The following is a 23,427-nucleotide window of genomic DNA, read 5'->3' on the forward strand; positions in this document are numbered from 1 at the left end:
ATTTAATGAATGCCCTCTTCTTTTTTTCCCCTGGACCTTAGTCTATTACATAAATATTTGTTCTCATACAATTTATTACTTGAGATACAATTCACATACTACAAAATTCACCCTATTAAAGTATACAACTCAGTGGGTTTTTAGTATATTCACAAGGTTGTGCCGTCTTCACCTGTATGTAATTCCAGAACATTTTCATCATCCCAGAAAGATACCTCATATCCTCTAGCAGTCTTTCCTCATTCCGCTCCTTCTAGACCACGATAGCTACTAATCTTCTTTCTTTCTCTTTGGATTTGTCAATTCTGGACATTTCATATAAATAAAATCATATAACATGTGGCCTCTTGTGTCTGACTTCTTTTATTTTGCATACTGTTTTCAAGGTTTATCTGTGTTGTAGCCTGTATCAGTACTTCATTCCTTTTACGGCTGAATAATATTCCATTGTATGAATTTACCACATTTTGTTTAAACACCCATTCATCGATAACTGTTTTTGTTACTTCCGCTTTTTGGCTATTTTGAATAATGCTGCTGTGAACATTGGTGTACAAATTTTTATGTGAAGATTCTTGGTTGACCTAGGAATTCATGATTTATAGAGTCATCCATAATTCCTGTGCTCTCACAGACCCAAATCCTTTTCATTATTGACTCTGTTTTCCTCAATAAGACATAACATGCTGCTGGCTCCCCTCTGTTGGAGAGGGCTCAGGAAGGGAAAATGCCCTCCTCTCAGGACACACAACATATCCACTGCAATACAAGGTCTGCCGGTATGTCATCTACATGTTGTCACTAGCCCTTCTTGACATGTTTTGTTTCTGGGAACTTTTGTGTAAGGGATGAACATAAGGTGGAGGGAAACTGTTCTGGAGGCATTTCTTGGCTGACATGGACAGAAATTGGTTAATAATTGGATTTGTAGGTGTTCCTGGGTAATGAACAGAAGACCAAGGTGGGAGTTTCTGGAGCAAGTTTCCATGGTTCACTCCTCCCATGGTTGTGTCTCCTGCCTCCAGACAGAGACCACTGAGAAACAAAACTAAAGGGACTAGACCCTGGGGGCAGAGAAGGAGACAGGACACAACTGAGAGAGAGTGAGGAGGCCTGGACATGGAAGGACCTGGAAATAGCACCAATGTAACCAGAGGGGCTGCAGCGGGGAGTGGGTCTGATTCAGGGAAGGGTTGGTAAGGGAGTCTGTCTTGTATGACGCTGAGATTGTCTCCCCTACACCCACACCCACAGGCACAGACTCGACCATCACATGGGTGTCCATCCATCAACCCTAGGGAACAAACGGGAAATCCTTAGACAGAAGAATAACACACAGTTTTCAGCAAATTCAATCTCTTAAACATTTATTAGACACTAATTATGTGCCCTCTACTGGCTTTTGTGGACATAGAAGTCAATAACTCGGTGTCCCAGCCCTCAGGGGGCTCACAGCCCCGTCTCCTGAGAGCAGAGAGAAGGGAAAGCTCAGTACTTGTCAGGCAGGCCAGCAGGTCTGAAGTGATTGGGGTCTTTGCCACTCCGGCCCCATTCATTGGCAGCCTGGTCAGCCCTCGAGTCTGCCGCTCCGTGGCCGCTGTCTCCATGCCTGAAAAGGTCTGTGAATCTCTGAGAACCCTCTCTGGCATCGCTGGAATGGAGGAGGGCAGGTAGGAGATTAATCTGGGGCTGATGAGCAACAGCCCCACCCTCCCTGTCTGTCCTCTTTCCCAGGGATGGCTCTGAGAGGAGCCCAGGAGAGAGGGGCTAAAACACTGAGGCTGCCAGGGCACAGCCCACTCAGCCCCGCTGATGCCCCTGGTGCTGGGTGAATAGCACCAGAGAGGAGGCTGGGAATCGCCCAATCCCACCAGCCCTGCTCTGGCTCTATCACCACTCAGACCCCACACTGGGCACAGAGGGGAAGGGTGGGCCACAGGAGGAGGGGCCTCAGCCTCCAGAGGAAACTTCTCCAGGCCATGGCCCCTCCTGCTGTCCAAGGCAGCCCAGCTCTGCCCACCCACCCCCACACCCCTAGGACCCGAGTCACCTGATCACTTTAGCAGCCCATTCGCCCCCAGGGCCCCTTTTTGCAGCATCATAGTTCCCGCGGGCATGGAAGTATTTGTCAGAATCTTTGTAATTGGCTTCTCTCATGTCAGAGTAGGCTCTCCACATGTCTTTAGCCCCTGGAAGGGAAAGAAAATGGTGAGAAGAAGGTGATCACATCTTGGCAAAGTAGAGAAATAAGAAATTTTCCTCCCACTGATTCTGAGATTTCGACCTTTACAAAGCCCTTGGAGATGATATGGCTTGAGATGAACACTCTTTACTTTTCACTCCCTGGTTAATGTGATGAGAATCAGACCAGGTGCAAGTTTTATTCTGTCTCATTCCAAGATCTGTTGCTCCTTTGTTTTGGGCTGTGTGTGATGCGTGTGAGGAAGAGGTGGGATGGTCCTGAGGGGATGTGTGGTTGTACAATGAGCCTCTACCTGGAAAGATGCAGGGAACCCTCTGACCAGAGCCTGAGAACAAAAGCGACTCTGAGGGAGGCTGGGAACCCATGGTGCACCCAATCTCTTCACGGGAGAACTTCATCCCTGTGGGCAGCGTGAGGACCACTCAGTCCTGAGTACATCTGAATGTCCGGGCGCATTTGCACCTGGACGAATGCCAGAATTCAATCAGCAGGCGATAAAGGCGAGTCCCTAGGAGAGCTTTAAAGAACCTGGGTGATCAGATGCAGACAAAGGGCAACTGACCACCAGCTCTAAAGGCAACTGTCTTCCCCAGTGAAGTGGAGAAGCGGGGCCTCTCTCAGGTGGTTATGCAGAAGGACTGAGAAGATACAGGTATAACTTCTAGAACATTGCAGGTGCTCAATATAACATCACTTTCCTGGTCCTTCGGGAGGGTGGGATAAAAAAGTCAAGATACTCAACCAAGATGAGGAGCAGGGAGTTATGGAGGGAAGAAATCTGATCAAGTTAGAATAAAATGGCAAAGATTTATAATAACTGATTAGGACAAAGAGAATAACCTAACCTAGAGCTGTAATCTTAGTTTATGTAATACCCCCATGAGATAACTTATCTTCATTTTATGTCTTTATTATTCCTGGTATTTAGATGATAGTTGTGTTGAGAGCTATGACTTTCTTACTGTACTTATTCCCTCCCACTTACTGATTTAAATAGATCTGTGGAGTCCAGACTTGCATAAAAAGTCCTTCCAAAATCCCTGAGACATTTTGTCCCTTAGAGGGCAGAACCCGAGGGAGTGGTTCTCAGCCTTTAGTGCACAAACATCACCCGAGGGGATTGGTAAAGGCCAGATTCCAGCTCAGCCCAGAGACTGTGATTCAGGGAGGGGAGTGTGTGGACCTGGGTGTCTGCATTTCACAAAGTGCCCAGACCCAGGGGATTTCATGTGAGTAGTCCTAGAACAACCCTTTGAGAAACAGTGACCTAAGAGAGGAAAAGACATTTTTTGCTGGGTCTGGGAGATTTAGAGAGGATTAACTGCAAACTCTTAAAACAATTAATCACTAACTATGAGAAAAAAACAACACAAAATAATTTTGTGAAATGAACAAATATTTGCCACCTTACTATGGCTAGTGAGGTAAATATCTCTTGCTCTCGGTTTCCTGGCCAGGTCTCAGCCCCACTAGAACCGTCATCAGGAATTCATTGTGCCTTTTATTGTGGGGAGAGGAGCCCTACAGAGTTGTCTTCCAGAGACACACATCCCCACTCTTGGCCATTTGCTCAGATAAGATCAGGTGTGTGTTCACAAATCCCTTGCTCTCCCAGGTATACTCTTGTTGGGGAGGCAGTGTGGTACCTGGTTAATAACCAGGTCTGGGTAGCACGACGACCTGAGCTAAATCCTGCTCTGCTCTTTGTGCCTCAGTTTGCCTTTTAAAGGATAATGGTACCTACATCACAGGATAAAAGAATTAAAAGCCTGAGGATGACAACGAGTTCATTCTCCATGTAAAGCCCTTAGAAGAGTGCCTGGGATGTATTAAAAGCTCACGAATTTTGGTTGTAATTACTAAGCGGATGGGGAGTGGGAACAGACCCCACACGTGTGATGCACCCACTTCATGGCTCCTGAGACATAGACGCGAGCCGTCCTTGAGTCCCCACTAGGCGGCACTAGAGCCGCATGCATATTTAGGGAACATGCACTGCTGAATTCAGCTTTCCTCCTCACTCCTGCTGAAAATTGGGGCCCAAATCTTATGACCTTGGCCTGGGGCTCCCCACAGAAGAGTGAAAACCTGCCCAGAAAGGCCTGGGGCTGGAGGGACAGGACAGATGTTGTTTAAGGGTACAAACTAACAATGAGTGGTAAATAAGCCCTAGAGATCTGATGCACAGTACAGTGAATATAAACAATATTGTGTTATAATCATCACACTTGTTGAGAGACAGGAACTGAATTATTCCAATGACTAAAAGGAAAGGATAATTATGTAACATGATAGATGTGCTAATTTTTGCTACAATGACAATCAAGTTAAAATATATAAATGTGTCAAATTCAAATGTTGTACACCTTAAATTTAAGCAATGTTATATGTCAAATACATTTCAGTTGAAACAAAAAACACCTGGGGAACTGCTACCATGGAAACCGAGCTCCTTATCTACCCACTTGTGGCCTTTGCCCTGTGGGCATGTGGCCTCTGCTCAGGTGAATCCTGGGGGCAGTTAGCTGTGGCCTCTCCCCGACCCCCATCCTTTGGTCCTTACCTTGACCAGCTTCCCTGAGGAATGAAAAAAATCCTTGGCTGCTGACGCCCAGGACCAGGGTGCAGAAAACGATGCCGATGGAAAGCTTCATCCTGCTGCAGAGTCAAGGAGACACACAAGGACGACATACATTTTTGATTTATTTTGGTTTGGATGTTTCAGGGAGTAATGGTGACCCATTCTTGTATTTCCAAAATAAACCACCATCAATTTAATCTACATCTATGTCTCTATCTAAAATTTACATCTCTATATACATATATACACACATATGTATGTGAATATATATACATAGAGAGAAAGAGAGACAGATGATAGATAGACAGATAGATAGATAGATAGATAGATAGATAGATAGATAGATAGAATTTCGGAGAGCCCAGTTCTCCATTTCCGTTGTCTCATTGGAATCCTGGTGATTTACTAGATGAGAGATTGCAATGGGATCTAGAGTAAACCACTTTCCATTTCAATCACCTCCTATCAGCTCTGAAACCCACTGTAGAGAAAGTTCCCAGAGAGGCATTTGGGGACTTTGTGACCACACACCTCTCTGTAATGTGAGATGAGTTAAACCATCCACAATATTTGCAGAAGCCTGCTCTACCCGTCACTGACTCCACACAGAAGAAGCATACAACAGAATCCCTCCCACCAAATATTCACATTGGGGAATTCTGATTGTCAGAACAGTAGACTCAGGAAGGAGGCAGAGAGCTGGGATGCAGCAGAAGGATGCTGGTGGGGAAAGAGAATCTCAAAAGAGGAAAGCTGCTGGAAAGTTCTAGCACCTCACCTGTGGCTGTCTTTTCCCGCTGGGCTCCTGGTGAGCTGAGCTTCCTGTGCTGCCTGCCTGGGAGATGTGGCTGGTGCTATATATACTGATACTTTGCTAGGGGAACCAATGGAAACACAGCTGTGAAGCAAAAAGAAGAAATTTAGGAAATTCCTCTTGGCAAGCACACAGCATCCAAAATATTGGCTATTCTTCACAGATGTCCAATTTTCCCAGATTGTGCAATCTGGTACCTTTCAGGAATGTAGCAAGTCAGATTTTCTGCCCTGTTCCCAGTCTCACTCCATGTGGGGACAGGGTTTTTGCCCCCACACAAAAATGTACTGACATTTGCTGTGATTTGATTAAAAAATATAATAACACAGGCCAAAAGGACAAGTAGAACAGGCTTCATTGAAGGGACAGCTCAGGAGGAAGCTGGAACCCCAGGGCACAGGACTAGAAAAGGAAGGAGATAGACCACCCAGGAAAATAAAACTCCCAGCACCCAGGTGGGTGGACTCAGCACTGGAAAAGGGAGTCCTCCAGACTCAGGTGCATTCACCATCAGTTGCTACGAGGGTCATAATGGCAGGTTATATTTGGAGGATGCTGTACCCTAGGAACACTGCAGTGTAGAAATTTGCAACAACATGTAGAAATAACATACCATAAAATGAGCAGAAAATGGCCCAATGGCTGCTAAATTATAAAAATAGGAGATTCAGGAAGGATTTAGAGAAACCTGGGGTGCAGCACAAGAATGCTGGGAGGATGTGATGATAGAAAACAGCTGTTTCAACAAGAAAAGCAGGACTGGGCTTTATTATCTGAGTTTACTAGGATAATCTTGGGAAGAAATTGCATGCAGGTGCCAACAGGGGTATGGTGTCCATGGTTCACTCCCTGCCCCATTCCCACCTCTTCATTCAAAAGAGAAATTGTAAAAGCAGTTGCATTTCCATAGAGAAGAAACGACGATGTTTAGTGTGGCAGAGATAATGGGGGACCCAGAGGACAGATCTGATCCTTCTCACAGTGGGACCCTGGGCTGGAGCCTGAGGACAGCGTAGGGCAAGTAAGGCCCAGCCCAGACAATACCAGCTCAGGATTTGTGCCTGGAGTGTTTCTGGGAGACAAGGAACGTGAGTAGTGTATTGGAGATACTAGGGAAGGAATCTCCAAGACTGATGCAAGCGCATCATGGAGACTTGCTAGTGGAGATGTTGGAAGATGATAACAACAGTCATGAAGGACGGCGACCTTGTGCTCCAGTAGTAACCCAGAGAACAACAAGGATGAAGGACTCCCAATTTGTTATAAGACTAGAGGATTTTGAGTAGGACATTCGAAAGAGGAGGAGTGACCCAGGATGAAACAAGTCAGCAAAGATTCCACTAGAGTGTGGGAGCCATTGTCTTAGATGAGATCCTGCCAAAATTAGGAGTGATGGCTCTTGGTCATATTTTAATTCTCATAGGTATAATGAGATGGAAGTTGTAGGGCAGATAACTGTCAAGAATTTCCCTGTGCTTTTGGTTCTTATGAAGGCAATGCTAAGCAACATCCAGATATTCCATAGACAACTTCCTTCCTTGGGAAAGGTGGATTCCCTGTGGGTGGGTGGTCAGGGTCCCTGAGCTGCCTTGGCTCTCTTGGTCCTAGGAGTAGACCTGGTGGGGAAGGGAGAGTTGTCAACCCTCCACAGCCATCGGTCATGGGTGTGCTGGGGGGCTGCTTCATAGAAGAGGGCATGTGATGTTCAGACCACTTTTCTCCTACCTTCGTTGGGGCAGAAATCATCGTCCAGTCATCACCTCCTCTTATAATTCCTTTACTCCCTCTGGGGTCATTCATTGTTGGAAATCCACTCCCCACTTTCTCACCTCACTCAAGTCGTTCTCTTCTAGGATAGAATCATTGGAGAGAAAGTAGGTACAATTTCTAGATGCCAGAGGAACTCCTCACAGGGACTTTGACCAGCACTGCAAGTTCGCTTCCTTTGTTACTCAATGTCTTCTGTCTTCTGGGAAGGGACACTTGGGGCCATGCTTGGAGCAGCAGACAGTAGTGGCAGTCTGCCTTTTTCACTTGTTTCTTCTGCAAATAGAAGCTACCCTGTCATGGTGATGTCAGGGTCTCCAGGCCTCAAAGGGATTTGCCAAGAGTCTCCATGAGTCACTGTGTCCCTGTTTGTGGAGACGGTCTCTGTTGGGGTCTATTGTTCCAGCTTACTTGTTACTAGTGACTCCCCCTTCCACTGTCAGAAGTGACTTGGTTTTCATGATAAACTAGATGGACCCCTACTCTACGAGTCATGTGTGACCAGGCTGTTGAGAGGCCTGAGATGCCTCCATTTCTTCTGTTAAAATTAATGTAAGTGGAAGAGAAGATCACTAAGGCTCTTAAGCCTTTTAGAAACCAAAGTAAAAAAAAAGAGAATGCGTAACAGGACAGCCTGACCAAGAATGGTACCTGAGGCCCAAGTCCCAGATTCAGAGGGACAGCAGGAAGAAGGATGAGCAGGTCCGTGAGTATAAAATGAGGAAATAATGACACTGAGGTCACGGGGTTGTTGTCAGGATGACATGATTAACGCTGAAAGGGGGTTGGACCAGTTCTGGGCGCGTGCAAAGCACTTAAATTTAGTTCTTCTAGCTCAACCAACGAAATTCGTAATAATTTATACTTTGCAGAAGACAGAAAGATTAATTAATACATTATTACCAAGACCACACATTATTGACACATTAATTAGTAAGATTACCAATCAGAATGCAGTTTTAAAGATCAAAGTTTAATTTTACAGGACATGGCAACATTCTCTGAAGTTTGGGTGTCTTTCTAGATTCCTTTGTTAGAAATAGCTGTTGCAAGGAGAGTGTCTTTGACGCAGGAAATCATCTGCATTTCTTGCAGCTGCAAGAGAATAGGGAACATTCTCTCCTGACCTTGGCAGGACATCTGTCTCCAGCAGTTAGGAGGTCCTGCAGGTTTTCTAGGGCTGAGACTGGAATTCCGCTAGACAGTATGAGAGAGACAGAGAGAGAGAGAGAGAGATGGGCTTAAGTTGCTCAGAACTCACGATGAGGAAAGACGAGGCCAAAGGAAGATTGTGAACAGGTGGAGTATTGAGTGTATAATCTTTTGCAGCTAAAGTCCCCCATTTTTCTAAACTTCATCTGGATTTCCATTTGCATGAGTTCTTTTTGTCTTACTCTTCAGATTTCATTTTCTAATATGAACTACCTGTTTAGTATCCAGGTGAGAATATTTGTGGCATCCTTTAAGGCTACAATTCATGTGCTATTTAAAATATTACTGCTTTTAAAAATAAGTATTATATCCAGCGTCATGAAAATACTTTTTAAAAAAATTTCAGTGCTGATTGATTGGAAGAATTAATATTGTTAAAATGTTCATACTTCTCAAAACAACCTAGAGATTCAACACAATCTCTACCAAAATTCCAAAGGCATTTTTCACAGAAATAGAACAATCTATTCTAAAATTTGCATGGAATCCTAAAATTTGAATGGAACAGTTTAGAAAAACCCGAAGAGCTGAAGCAATATTGAGAAAGAAAAACAAAGTTGGAGGCATGACATTTCCTGATGTCAAACTATATGACAAAGCTATAGTGATCTGTATGATATTGGCATAAAAACAGACACATAGATCAATGGAACGGAATAGAGAGCCCAGAATTAACTCAATTAATTTATGACAAAGGAGCCAGGAATATACAACGGGGAAAGGACAGTCTCTTCAATAAATGGTGGTGGGAAAACTGGACAGACACATGCAAAAGAATGAAACTGCATCCCTATCTTCCACCATGCATAAAAATTAACTTAAAAGGGATTAACGACGAACATAAGTCCTGAAACCATAAAACTCCTAGAAGAAAACAAAAGTGGTAAGCTCCTTGACATTGGTCTTGGCAAAGATTTTTTGGATTTAACATCAAAAGCAGAGGCAACAAAAGCAAAAATAAACAAGTGGGACTACATCAAACTAGAAGCTTCTGCATAGCAAAGGAAACCATCAACAAAATGAAAAAGCAACCTACCAAAAGGGGGAAAATATTTGCAAATCATATATCTTACAAGGAGTTAATATTCAAAATTTATAAAGAACTCAAACAATTCAATGGGAATAAAAAACAAGCAACCTGATTTAAAAATGGGATCTGAATAGACATTTTCCCAAAGAAGACATACAGATGGCCAACAGGTTTATGAAAAGGTGCTTAGCATCACCAACAATCAGGGAAATGCAAATCAAAACTACAGCGAGATATCACCTCACATCTATTGGATGGACAACAGGTATATGAAAAGGTGCTTAGCATCACTAATGATCAGGGAAATGCAAATCAAAACTACAGCGAGATATCACCTCATGCCTATTAGAACAGTTATTATCAAAAAGACAAGAAATAACAAGTGTTGGAGATGAGTGGAGAAAAGGGAACTCTTGTGCACTGTTGGTGGCAATGTAAATTGGTACAGTCAATATGGAAAACAGTATGAATGTTCCTCAAAACATTAAATATAGAACTACCAAAAATATTAGTTTTAAAAATAGAACTAAATGATCTAGTAGTTCCACCTCTGAGTATTTATCTGAAGGAAACGAAAACACTAACTTGAAGAGGTATATGCACCCTCATGTTCATTGCAGTGTTATTGACAATAGTCAAGACATGGAAGTAATCTGAGTGTCCATCAATGGATGAATGGATAAAGAAAATGTGATATACAGACACATAGGAATAGATTCAGCCATAAAAAAGAGAAAATCTTGCCATTTGCGACAACATAGATGGACCCTGAGGGCATTTTGCTAAGTGAAATAAGTCAGTGAAAGACAAATACTGCAGGATCTCACTTATTTGTGCAATTAAAAAAAAAAAAAGCCAAACTCATAATACAGAGAACAAATTGGTGGTTGCCTGAGGCAGGACATGAGGGGTGGGCAAAATGGATGAAGGGGTCAAAAGGTACAAACTTCCAGTTATAAAATAATTTAATCCTGGGGATGTAACGTACAGCATGATTACTGTAGTTAATAATACTGTATTGCATCTTTGAAAGTTGCTAAGATACTAGATCTTAAAAGCTCTCATCACACATAAAAAATAGTAACTGTGTGTAGTGATGGATGTTAACTAGAATTATTGTGGTTATCATTTTGACGTATATATAAATATCAAATCATTATGTTGCACAGATGAAACTAATATAATGTTATATGTCAATTATAGCTCAATAAAAATAAATAAAGAAGGAAAAAATTTTGAGTCAAGAAAACTTTAGCTGAAAGAGTATATTAGTGTGGTAGACAAAATAATGTCCCCCACCAAAGATGTCCACATCCTAATCCCTAGACCCCGTGAATATGTTACCTCACAGGCTCAGGAGGGATTCAGCACCACAAACCTTTTCTTTCTCTACCTGTTGAGACCTCACATCACCTAATGACTATCAGTTTGATGGGGACGTCGATGAAGAGCACACATGCTCCTCCGTGTCAATCAAAGCCCAGAAAGGCATCACTTGACTACTGACAGCTGTGGGAAAGAACACACACACCAACCAAAACATCAACACATTATTTGGAGACTATTAGAATGATTTGAGGAACAACGTGTGCTACCAGCATACGTTTTGGTGAGAAGCTTTAGAATTTACATACCTTTGTTCATATGGAGAAGCAGCAGCAGAATATTAAAATTCAATATATTAACATTTCATATGTTAATTTATATTACTTTACCAGATAAAATTTTTGGACAATCACCCTTGTGTAAGTCCCCCAAGTAACCCAAGAAACAGGCTGTTACTCACATCCCAGAAGCTCCTGTGCCCTCTCTCTGGCTGCACGTTCCTCCCTGCTCTTTTTCCAAAGGTAGCCCCTCTCCTAAACTTTGTGCTTGTTGTTCCCTTGCTTTTTGAAAACTGTTTTGATCACATTTGTATTCTTAAGCAATTTACTTTTTAGGCTTTGCCTGTTTTTGAACTTTCTGTAAACAGAATTACATTGTATGGATTCACTGGTGACTTGCTTATTTTGCTCAGTGATATGTCCTCAGATACTGGCGTGTTGATGTGTGTTGTAGGGCTTCTTTCATTTTCAGTGCTGAATACTATTCCACAGTATGTATATCTCACAGCTTATTTTGACATTTGAGTTGTTTCTTTTTTGCTATTACAAACAGCATTGCTTCTAACGATCTTATACAAGTGTCTGGGTACAAGAGTTTCTATGGGCACAGACCCAGGAGTGGAATAAAGTATAATAGAGTTGAATTGATAATGCCAAGTTGTTTTTCCAAAATGGTTGCACTAGTTTATGTTCCCACAAGCAATGGATGAGTGGCCCCTGCTCCACATTCTAGGCCAGACTTGTTTTTATGTTGAGTTGATGAGTGAGAAATAGTATCACGTTATAGTTTAAATTTGTGTTTTCCTAGGCCAGCCCTGTGGCCTAGTGGTTAAGTTTGGTGCACTCTGCTTCGGCAGCCCGGGGTTTTGTTCTCAGGTGTGGACCTTGTCGGCGCCCATGCTGTGGTGGTGACCTGTTACCGCACAACGTGGGGCCTTCTGCTCACCGCAAGACATGCCAATAGTCAAGAGGCAAGGTTGTAGGAGAAAAAGGACTTTTTTATTACAGCTTGCTAGCAAGAGGGAAGATGGCTGACTCATGTCCAAAAGAACCATCTTAAGGGGGCACGAAATCTTACAGCAGTTATATAGGCCATTGGGTTATGGGGGAGGGGGTTAGGAATATTGACCTTCTGGTGTTACAGACCGGGAGTGCCACACCAGGTCTTTCAGTTTTCACTGATGATGGCTATCAGCATAGATTCTCTGTTCAGGGGTCATCACATTCCTAAGGAACTCAAAAAAAAAATATATAAAGTTATCGTCTTATCGCAGCTGGGAGGTACGTGCACAAGCAGGGGTCATAAAATCTATAGAGCAGTTAGATCTCCTGGAGGGTGCAGATCCAGCTGGGTTAGTTTGTCAGAGGTCATTCAAAGGTACAATAGGGTTTTTCTTTTCTGCAATATGGCTTCCCTTATGTCAACCTTGTCTTGAGCCGGTATCAGTGCGAGTATTTACGCCATGGAAACTGACAAACACTGTAAGTCGGGCTTTACTTTTTTCTTCCAGGGCAAGTTGTTAAACATTCCCAGCACATGCCTGGGACTACTCCTTCCAATCCCAAGTTCTACAAACCCTTTCCTTTGTCCTTCTAGGCACAGACAAACCGATACTTGAGGAATGGACAGCTGCTGCAAAGACACAGCTTCAGCACCAAAAAGGCTGGTTTGCCGACTTCCCATTCTTCAGTTCACTCAGGGAGATTAAAAGAGAGCATTACATTCAAACAACTGCAGAAATTGTTAAATTCTTGTGTACACTGTTGATTAGACAGCCGCATTTTCTCCCCAAGAAAAACAACCATTGGGAGGAGAGGGGGATGCATACACCAGAAAAGAAAACACGTTTACGCAGCTGCTCTGAACTTCCTGAGACCAGGACCTTCGCCTACGTTTATCTGTTGAGGGCAGCAGCCCCCTGATTATTCTGAGGGGAGGCACCCTGCTAAGGCAGTGGGTGGTTTCTGCTCTGCGCGGCTCCTCCCTCTGCCCAGGTCCAGGAGTGTGGGACAATGCTCTCCACTGGACCACAAGTGTCCTAGAGAAAGATGACCGACTTTCCTAGAACCACAGACAAGTCTCACCCAACCATCAAACCTAGAAACAGTCATTTAAGAGAACAGATCCACAGTGTTTCTCCTCCGAGCCAACTGTTGTGGCTCACAGGTGAGACCACACCTGTGTTCCCTGGGTGTGCACAATGACTTCTGGGAGAAGACTCAGGACAGCAGTCAACAACAGCAATAACTACGACACAACACAACACAACACGACACCCCCACAATTATTCTACCTTCCAATGACTATAGCGTTTCTCAGCATAAAGCTCTTCAGCATCATGATTCTGAGCTGGTTAGAACCAGTTCTCAGAGGCAGACAGACTCCCCATACAGACCCAAATGAGGTTAATCTGAGTTCCCCTTTCCTGGTTGAAGTTTGGGCTGAATGTGGAGTCACTGTTCTCAGATCTCAATTTACCCGACTCACAGTGACACACTATTTGTTAATTTAGATGAAATAATACCACCAAAGGTATTTGTTTAAATAAGACATCTTTTTGATACAAGAGACATAGACATCTTTAGGAAGCCACATAAGTATTAGATAAATTGAAGTAGTTGTCAAAGATCTTTCCTCCCCAACATCCCCTGCTGAGGCTGGATGGTTTCTCAGGAGAGTTCTTCTAGAACCTCAGGGGACAGTTAATTCTATTTATACAAATTGTTGTAGAAAACAGCTAAAGAATGAGGTTGTCCAGACCATTTTAAAGAAACTAGAGTAATCTTGATTCCAAAACAAGAGACAGAAAATACAAGAAAATAAAACAATAGTCCCATTTGCTTTCAAAGGCACAATAATTCAAAATAAAATATAGTGTTATTAAAACTGAGTATTAAAACTGCCTCATGATTGAGTGGGGTTTATTCTTGAAATGCAAAAATAGGCCAACATATATGACACCAATGAATGTAATTCACCACATTAATAGCCTAAAGGAGAAAAGTAATATTATCTCAATTGATTAAAAAAATAATTTGATAAAGCTCAAGACATACTTATGGTGTAAAAAAAAATCCTTTAGAAAACTGCTTATCAAGGGAATGTTCTTACGTTTTATAAGATTATACGCCAAAAAGTTATAGCAAACATATTACTTAATGGAAAAAACCTCAATTGCTCCAACTAAGAACTGAAAAGACTTTCTCTGTGGCTTAAATCAAATAAGGCCTGTAAAGTATAGAGCACTTCTGGCACTGGCAGTTAAAGAAAACGGAAGTTACTCCAATTACTGTTCACCAGCCTCCCACCCCCCAGCAGAGTTAGGATTGCCTCCAGCGTGTGCTTCTGTGGAGGCCCTTATGAAATTGTGCTGTAACTGTCTATCTACATATCTGACTTCCCCTCTAGAACTGAAAGTAGTATTTTATCTGAACTAAGAGGGCGAGAATAAAGATAAGGGAAACTAATGTGAGAACCATTCCTTAGGGAAAATGAGCAGGAACTGGTTAACAGTTGAGTCAGGGGCAGGCTGGAGTTGAGGAGAAATAAGCTGGAGTCCAAGATGGAAGTTTCCAGGGTAGGCATCCTGGGATTAGGCTTCCCAAAGCAATGTACCCTCTTGATTTGGAAAGAGGTCCCTGGGGACAAGGCCTGGAGGCAGAGAGGGGCAGGATGCAACTGATTGGGCAGTAAAGAGTCTGGACACAGAGGCGTGGGCACAGCAACAAAATAACTGAGAAGGCCTGGTCATGACGGAAGAAGAAGTGGCGGGTGGGGCTGCCCAGGACTTGTGCCACAGCCACACCTCCAGCCATTGAGGAGCCTGGCATGATCGCCAATGCTCTGCCAGCTCAGCTTACTCAGGAGGAGAAACTGGGGCCACTAAGGACTAAGGGTGTTCAGTGGTGTCATGTGAGGACACAGCATGGTTACAGGTCAGGTGGGGGTCCCTGGGCCCCCACAGTCACGGGCTCATCCTCCACAGTGCTGTGTATCTTCCATGTGACACCAGATGGCCATTATTCCAGAGAATCCGTCTCAAAGATTCCAGTTTTCATCAAGAAATTCAGTTTGACAAACATGCATTGGGCACCTCTAGGTGCCCTGGGGACACAAAGCTCAGCGAACTCTGCCCTGTTTGGGGGGAGAGGTGTGTGGCTCACAGCCTCGTCCCGTGACAGCAGAGGGAGCAGGGAGCTCAGTATTTCTCAGGCAGCCCAGCAGGTCTGAAGTGCTCGGGGTCGTTGCCACTGCGGCCCCATTCCTCAGCTTTCCGGTTGGACATCAAGTCCTCCCATTCATAGCTGCTGCTTCCAAAGTAATCCTGGTTTAAGAGTCCTTGAAGATATTCCCTGACATTGCTGGAAGGAAGGGAGATGGGAGATTATCTCCTGGGTCACTCTAGACAGCTCCACCTCCCAATTCCCTACTCCCCTTCCACTCAAGGAATGACTTTCAGAGGAGGCTGGAAGAGCCTATGCTCAGGAAGGAAGGGCTAAAATACGCACCTTCTTGGGCAAAGGCCCAAGGCAGCTGGTCCTTTCTGTGCCATAAACAGAGCTCTGTAGAGACTCCTCACTTTCTCTTTAGGGGTGAGAGAGACATGTCCATACCAGCCCTGCTCTGGCTCTGCTGGCAACTGTGGGAGATCAAGATTTGGTCATCCTAAAATATATCTCTTTACCTTGATTGTTTTCTCTGAGGGACATTTGACCTCCTCCACTAACTGCCTAAAGAATTTGACATGGTGGCTCCTTCCTGGAACAGATCTTCTATCACGATGGCCTGTAAAGATCATGTAGGATAAATGTTACAATAGGAAAGGCACCAATAAGCCCATCTTATCGGAAGTTCTGTCTCTCTGGCCACATTCTCTGGATGGCCCTGCAAGGTGTTGCCAGACAAACATTTACATTTATAAGGGAAATCTCCATTTGTAAAGGTATCGCCCTCTCTGTATTGGGAAGAGGGGGGATGACCTCATTTCTAGAAACTTATCAATGTGGAAGGTGAGGCCTTAAATCTGCATAATAACCTTACTCTTGTTTGCTGTGCTTTAGTGGTAATCTCCTGTAACTGACTCCCCCCACCCCCAACATCCTCCTTTGTCCTTGGCTGAACACGGTATTTAAGACGAGAATTTCTGCTATTGTGTTGAGAAACGCAGTGTCCCTGCTTTCTTCTATGTATACATGTTACTAAACTTGGTATTATTTTCTCCTGCTAACCTGTCTTGTTAATTATTTGGCCAGCCATAAGAACCTTAAGGAAAAGGGCAGAGGGAGATTCTCCCTCTTCCCCTGACACAACCCAGACCCCAGGAGCAGGGGCAGGAGGAGGAGGGGCCACAGGCCCTCCTGACTCTCTGAAGACAGACAGCTCTGCTCCCCCCTCACTGGCCTCCCCAGGACCCGAGTCACCTGATCACTTTAGCAGCCCAGACGCCCCCAGGGCCCCTTTGTGCAGCATCATAGTTCCCGCGGGCATGGAAGTATCTGGCTGAATGTTGGTAATTGGCTTCTCTCATGTCCCAGTAGGCTCCCAACAAGTCCCAAGCCCCTGGAAAGGAAACAAAACAACTGAAATGAACCTGGGGAGATATTGGAGAAGTGAAGGAATGAAAATTGTCCACTCATTTTCAGATTGTGACTCTTGACAAAGTAGTGAGAGGAGAAGGGGGTTCCACATTTTTCCATCTACCAAGGCCCATAAGAACAATACACCCTTTCCAGCTGAGCGCAGGCAAGTCTGGCTTGAGTAAATCTGACACGACAGGCATAAAAGGCACAGAACAAACGTTGAAACAGGCAGTAAGAGATGAGGTGGAATTGCGTGAGGGAGCTCCACAGGACCTGTGTAATCAGACTTAGCTGTAAGTCATGGAAATACATGTTTAAGTCTCCGTCCTGCTAATTAGGCTTCAGCCTCCTCACCCTTCATTGTGAGGATCATACCCACCTCCACCTTCCCACCAGCATCAGCTGTATTTTTACTGTATTGGATCATGTTGAATGTGAGTCTGTGCTAAGATAAAGAGCGAGAGCTCTCCCTTCACCGTCTGTCAGCTTCTGTCATTGCACAATGACCGTGCAAAAGAGGACCCAGAGGAAATCTCAGGAGATGGCCTGAACTGCACAACTGTGCGATCACTTCTCGACAGAGCTTTCTAGGGCGTGTTACAGCAATCCTCATTACCAAAAGGGTACAGAGACTTTTCTAGTATTGCAAAAAGGATCACATCATCTGAATTTATTATCCAAGGCAAACAAACCAAAAAAAAAAATCCCATTCAGTTAAACATTTGAATCTGAACAGTCTGCTTGGATTTTAGGCATTGTTTCTAAATACAACTCGCATTTTTCACTCGCCTGAAAATGCTGCACAGACCCTGTGATTCATGGTGGCCTCACTCACCTTTGTGTCCAGACCTGACCCTGTGTAACAGGGCTACAGGGGAGCACAGCCGCTGAGAGCCTGGGTTCTTAGGCAGACTGTCTGACTTTGTATGTCTGCTCTTTTTCTCAATGACCTTGGGGAAGTAACTCTGTTTCTCTGTCTCAGTTTCCTCATCTGTAAAATGGGGCTGAAGTGGCACTCAGGGTACTTTGAGGATTAAATGAGACGGTGAATGTGTAGCACGTAGACTGGAGTCAGTGCTCCCCAGTAGTGACAATTAAATGAGACTGAAGTGCAGAGCACAGCGCCCATGACATGTTCTATGGGTAATAAGTGTTAGCTGTTGTTTGAGAGGTTTGGACCGTCTTTCACCCAGCAGTGATCAGACCCGTGTGAACCGGTTTATAAGAATCAGAGTGGGAAGATCAAGACTGAAGTTAATCATTTCCTTCCTTGCGTGTGTTAAATTTGTCACTGCCCTGGTCCAGGCTCCAAACTGTTGGATTCCCAAGGGGAAGGGGAGGGAAATCCCAACTCACCAGGTCTCGGGATGACGCGGGCCCACAGACACAGAAGACCGAACTTGATGCAAACGCAAGAGGTTTATTGAACGGAGCTCCGGGTCGACTCGTGTCCCTCGCAGGAGACAGAGGGGTCGACCCCGAGCCTTAGGGGGCAAGTTCTTTTATAGGATTTGGGAGCATAAAGCGGGAAAAGGTTGGCGCGGTTTTACATGATTGGTTAATTTAAAACATTCAGACAGTTACATTTTATGGCGCGAATTGCTACGGCGCGAAACAGCTATCAAGGTGCACACACATGTCCCCATCTGGCCCCCCTCCATTCCGACCCTCCCAAACTTATCCCTCTGTAGCACTCCCTTGTTCTCAATTTTCTCTGAACAGTTTAGGGTGAGTCTTCCGCGAACAGAGTCAGTTGGGATCGATAGACTCTATTCATAGAAGACTCGCCCCAACTGCCCCTTAAGGTGTTAACATATTAAATTTTTAACATAATTTACATTCTTCATTCCCCACTTCTTCTTTTGTCCCTAGTTCTAATCTTAGAACTTAGTTTTCGGTGTCTACTATTAGTGGCTCATGGCGTGGGAGAGCTTGGTAATGGCGTTGGAGCATCATAGCATGCACTGCATTGACTCTTTTTCTTATGAAAGTAGTGATTCTATTGAAAACACACGGTCCAAAAACCAAAAGTAGATAAAGAATTAACAAAGGCCCTGCTAGGGAGGATAGTAAGGACGTCACCCAGGGGGACTTAGTGAACCAGGATTCAAACCAGCTTTGTTGGGCCTCCCTGCTTCGCTGCCTCATGTCCAATCTCTTCTTTAATTTTTGCATTTAATCTCGGACTACTCCTGTGTGATCTGCATAGAAACAGCAGTCTTCTTTAAGAGCTGCACAGAGCCCTCCCTCCCTTAAAAACAACAGATCTAATCCCCTTCTATTCTGGAGCACTACTTCAGACAGGGAGGTGAGGGACTCTTCTAGTTTAGAGATAGACTGCTCTAAAGTCCTGAGGTCTTCATCTATAGCATTGCTCAGGGCAGTTAATCCTTTCTCCCCTGCAACTAAGGCTGCAGTGCCGGTTTCTACGCCCGCGGCAACTCCCAGTCCCAGGAGCACAGCTAGGGTGAGGGATATTGGTTCTCTTTTCCTTAGTATAGATTTCTGATCAAACTCATCTTCGAAACTATTGGCAGTATGATAGTAAATTTTAGGCACTAACTGCACAAGCACGCAAAAATAGGGGTATGCCTTTAGTTTACCCTTGCGATGGGGGGAGTGGCATCCTCTGGCTTGTTTTGCCCCCCCCCTCGTCGACCCATGAAATCCCAGTCGGGGGTTCCTATAGCCAGTTTACAAAGGTCAGGGTGTAAGTCCGGCCACCATGTCCAAGGGGAAGCAGTTTTTTGGATTGACCAGGTTATATCTCCTACCTGGGAGACGACTTGCCACGTGAGCAGTTGAGGAGCGTGGGGATTAGGATTGGACAACCTGCTTGCCGTTCCCATGACGCAAACGCAGCTTAAGAGGGTTATCAGTCTTTTCCACCTTCCAGAGATCTGCTGCATTCTGGGGTGCCTTCTTCACGTGTGTGGCGTGAACCCAAGAAGTTATACCGTCCACTTTAACTGCTGTGGGCGTAGTGAGGAGCACCACGTAGGGCCCCTTCCAACGTGGCTCTAATGACCCCGTCCGATGTCGTCTCACAAGGACAGAGTCCCCAACCTGGAATTGGTGCGGGATGAGCAGATCACCAGGCTGGTAAGCCTCTTTTAGCTGGTGCCAGATGTCGCGCCTGACGGCCTCGAGTGCTTTCAAGCGGGCTGACAAAGGTATAGAAGGTATAATGTCAGGGTCATGTATCCCTATTTGTGCCAAAGGGGGAGGGGTTCCATAGAGGATTTCAAAGGGTGTAAGTTTTAAGGGTCCCTGTGGGGTGTTCCGGATGCGGAACAGGGCAAAGGGCAGGAGGGCTGTCCAGTCACTATCGCCGGTCTCTATGGACAATTTAGTTAGGGTCTCTTTAATTGTTCTATTCATCTTTTCTACCTGGCCTGAGCTCTGGGGTCTATAAGCACAATGTAATTTCCAATTGATCCCCAGTTAACTGGCCAGTCCCTGACTTACCTGGGCAACGAATGCAGGACCGTTGTCAGATCCAATTACCTTTGGGATCCCGAATCTCGGGAGGATTTCTTCCAATATCTTCTTGGCTACTACAGAGGCAGTCTCTTTTCGGGTGGGGAAAGCCTCTACCCATCCCGAGAAGGTATCTACAAATACTAGAAGATATTTATTTCCATACCGGGCCGGTCTGATTTCAGTAAAGTCTATCTCCCAAAAGGCTCCTGGCCTATTTCCCCGGAGTCTGTGTCCCGTGCTGCATTTGGAAACTGCAGCGTTTGTGAGAGCGCAGGCTCTACAATTTTTATAAACTTCTTCAGCCGTTTTTTTCAAATCTGGTACCTGGTACGGGGAGGCCTGGATAATTTCAATTAGTTTCTGAGGGCTCAAGTGGGTTAGCCGATGTAGATGTGATAGATATTCTCGCCCTTCTGCAATGGAAAGGACTTTCTCTTCTTTAGTTAGTTCCCCACCGGAGGCAGCTTTGCTGACCTTAGCTCCCTGGAGAGTCAGGACCATAGGTCCTAGTGCCGCCCGCTTGGCTAGGCGGTTCCCTTGAGCTATGGGGTCGGTGCCTTTCTGATGTCCCGGGCAATGGATGATTGCCACCTTTTTGGGCAAGTGTAAGCAGCCCCCTTTGTTTATAAATAGCCCCATGGACATGGGCAGTAGCAAATGCATACCTGCTGTCTGTATATAATTCTTTCAGTTAGGAGCAGGCTTTGGTAGTGAGTCATCCGGGCGTTAGTCATCCATCGGTCTGGCGGTTGTCTGATAATGCTCGCTAAAGCATGGGGGGCTACTATGGTTATCTGTTGGCCCAGGGTCAACTTATCTGCATCTTTTACCAGCTGGGCAGTGGCGGCGATTGCCCTTAAGCAGGAGGGCCATCCACTGGCTACCGGATCCAGTTTTTTTGATAGATATGCGACTGGGCGCTTCCAGGGCCCAAGGGCTTGAGTTAGGACTCCCCGGGCGATTCCCTTTCTTTCATCTACATACAAGGTGAAGGGCTTGGTCAAATCTGGTAGGGCCAACGCGGGTGCCTCTAATAATGCCCGTTTTAGAGTCTCAAAAGCCTTCTGGTGCTCTAGAGTCCAGACAAAGTTCCCATTTTCCTTAGTCAATGGGTACAGTGGAGCAGCCAGGGTAGCAAACCCTGGGATCCACAACCGGCAGAAACCGGCCATCCCCAGGAATTCCCTTACCTGGCGAGCGGAGGTTGGGGCCGGGATCTGAGTCACAGTCTTTTTCCGGGCGTCGGTTAACCACCTTTGGCCGTCTTTTAGTGTGTAGCCTAAGTAGACTACTTTCTCCTGGCACAATTGTGCCTTCTTCTTTGACGTCCGGTACCCCAACTCACCCAACTCGGCCAGGAGGCGCTTGGTTCCTTCCTCACAGTCTCCCGGGGTTTCCGCCGCCAACAGTAGATCATCTACATACTGTAAAAGAGTCACTTGAGGGTTTTTAACCCTATAGTCAGTCAAATCCCTGTGGAGGGCCTCATCGAACAGGGTGGGGGAGTTTTTTAAACCCTTGAGGCAGTCTTGTCCAAGTCCAGCGATCCCCATATCAGGGTCGCGCCACTCGAAAGCAAAAAGTAATTGGCTTTTTGGGTGCAGCCGCAGACAGAAGAATGCATCTTTCAGGTCCAGGACAGTATACCATTTCCGTGATGGGGGGAGGGAGCTGAGTAGGTTATATGGGTTTGGCACAGTAGGGTGTAAGTCCTGCACTCTCTTGTTCACTTCCCTCAAATCCTGGACCGGCCTATAATCAGCAGTTCCAGGCTTTTTTACAGGCAGGAGAGGGGTGTTCCAAGGAGACCGGCAAGGAACCAGGCATTCCCTTGCCCAGTGTCCTCTCTCCTTATAATAGGCACATTGGTCCTTGTCTTAGGGCTGTCGTCTGCGCGAGCCTGGTCGTGGGGCGTTGCCCAGGTTCCCTGACTGCCTATGATCTGGCCCTGTCGCCTTTATCACTGCGGCCAGTATTTTGGTCAGTTTCTTCTCTTGTCTCCTATCTCTCTTATCTTCCCTCTCTTCAGCCTCCCTTCTCTCTCTCTCTCGCTTTTCCTCTTCACTCTCTCTTTTATAATACACCTTTTCAGCCTCCTTTACCACGTCCCGCAAGTCGTAATGACAGAGGCCTTTTGCCCTTCCGAGGATGGGTCGAAGGGCGTATAAGCCTCCATCAATCGCTCTAGGAAAACGGAGGGAGGTTCAGTGGGCCCCTGCTGGATCTCTCTTACCTTAGCCAAATTGGTGGGCCGCCTTGCGGCTCCCCGGAGACCCGCCACTAGAGCCCGGCGATAAACGGACAGCACCTCCCTACCTTCAGACTGGAGGGGTGACAGCTGGTTGGGCCCCGCAGGAGCTCCATACTCTCTTAGCGGGAGCGCCACCGTGGTATCAGGCCCGTCCGGAGTGGCTCCGCGGCGGCTTCGGGTTCCAGCGGAGGGACCCGAGCCAGTCGCCCTCCGTCCTGATTGCGATCCTGGAGCGGGGGAGGGGTAAGGAGGAGGCGAGAAAGGGGCCATTCGGGAGGAGGCTCAATCTCAGGGTAGACCCCGGGGGGGGCCGAAGGGGTCTCCGACTCCGCTGTTCGAGTTGATTTCGATTTTTGCCGTGTCTCCGCATCCTGCAGCGCCAGGACTCGGGGGCTTAGTTTTTCTGCTTTTACCCATGGCTTAACCCACGGGAGTGGGTTCTGCACCAGATCCTGCCACACTGTAATATATGGTCGTTGGTCAGGATGGGACCCCGGTCTCTCCTGGAAAACAATAGCCCTCACCGCGAGGATAACAGTTAGATTAAACGTCCCCTCAGGGGGCCAACCCACATTGAGGGAGGGCCACTCAGAGGTGCAAAAAGTCTGCCAACGCCCTTTCTTTATTTCTACCAATAAGTCGTGCGCTCTCGCTCGCACTTCAGTCCAGTGGTCTAGGGTCAAGGAAAGGGGGGTCGTCACAGTCTGTCCCATCCCGTCAAAGGAAGTCCACGTAACGAACAAAAACAGAACAATAAACACTAAAGACACACTAAAACACAGACAACCCTGCCCGGAAGGCGTCTCTACAAGCCAGCCGAAGGCGGCTTCAGACGGGAGGGGTTTCCGAGTCCTCCCCGGGAAAAGGTATCGCTCCTTTTCCCACCTGGAAGGGGGGTTGGT

General features: G+C 45.8%; 2 protein-coding genes across 2 annotated transcripts; both read right to left on the reverse strand.

Moving 5' to 3' along the window:
- Window positions 1–1,349: 1,349 nt before the first annotated feature.
- Window positions 1,350–4,858, reverse strand: LOC131408915 (serum amyloid A protein-like). Its single transcript, XM_058546085.1, has 3 exons — window positions 4,767–4,858; window positions 2,051–2,189; window positions 1,350–1,651 (listed from the first exon to the last, which is right to left on the reverse strand). The coding sequence occupies exons 1-3, from the start codon at window positions 4,855–4,857 to the stop codon at window positions 1,489–1,491; spliced, it is 393 nt and encodes a 130-aa protein (XP_058402068.1). The 5' UTR covers window position 4,858; the 3' UTR covers window positions 1,350–1,488.
- A 10,027-nt stretch (window positions 4,859–14,885) lies between these two features.
- On the reverse strand, window positions 14,886–17,218 carry LOC131409152 (serum amyloid A-4 protein-like). Its single transcript, XM_058546307.1, has 3 exons — window positions 17,171–17,218; window positions 16,633–16,802; window positions 14,886–15,573 (listed from the first exon to the last, which is right to left on the reverse strand). The coding sequence occupies exons 1-3, from the start codon at window positions 17,216–17,218 to the stop codon at window positions 15,411–15,413; spliced, it is 381 nt and encodes a 126-aa protein (XP_058402290.1). The 3' UTR covers window positions 14,886–15,410.
- Between the last annotated feature and the right edge of the window lie 6,209 nt (window positions 17,219–23,427).

Source organism: Diceros bicornis, chromosome 7 (genome assembly GCF_020826845.1).
Source record: "Diceros bicornis minor isolate mBicDic1 chromosome 7, mDicBic1.mat.cur, whole genome shotgun sequence".
Lineage (NCBI taxonomy): Eukaryota > Metazoa > Chordata > Mammalia > Perissodactyla > Rhinocerotidae > Diceros > Diceros bicornis.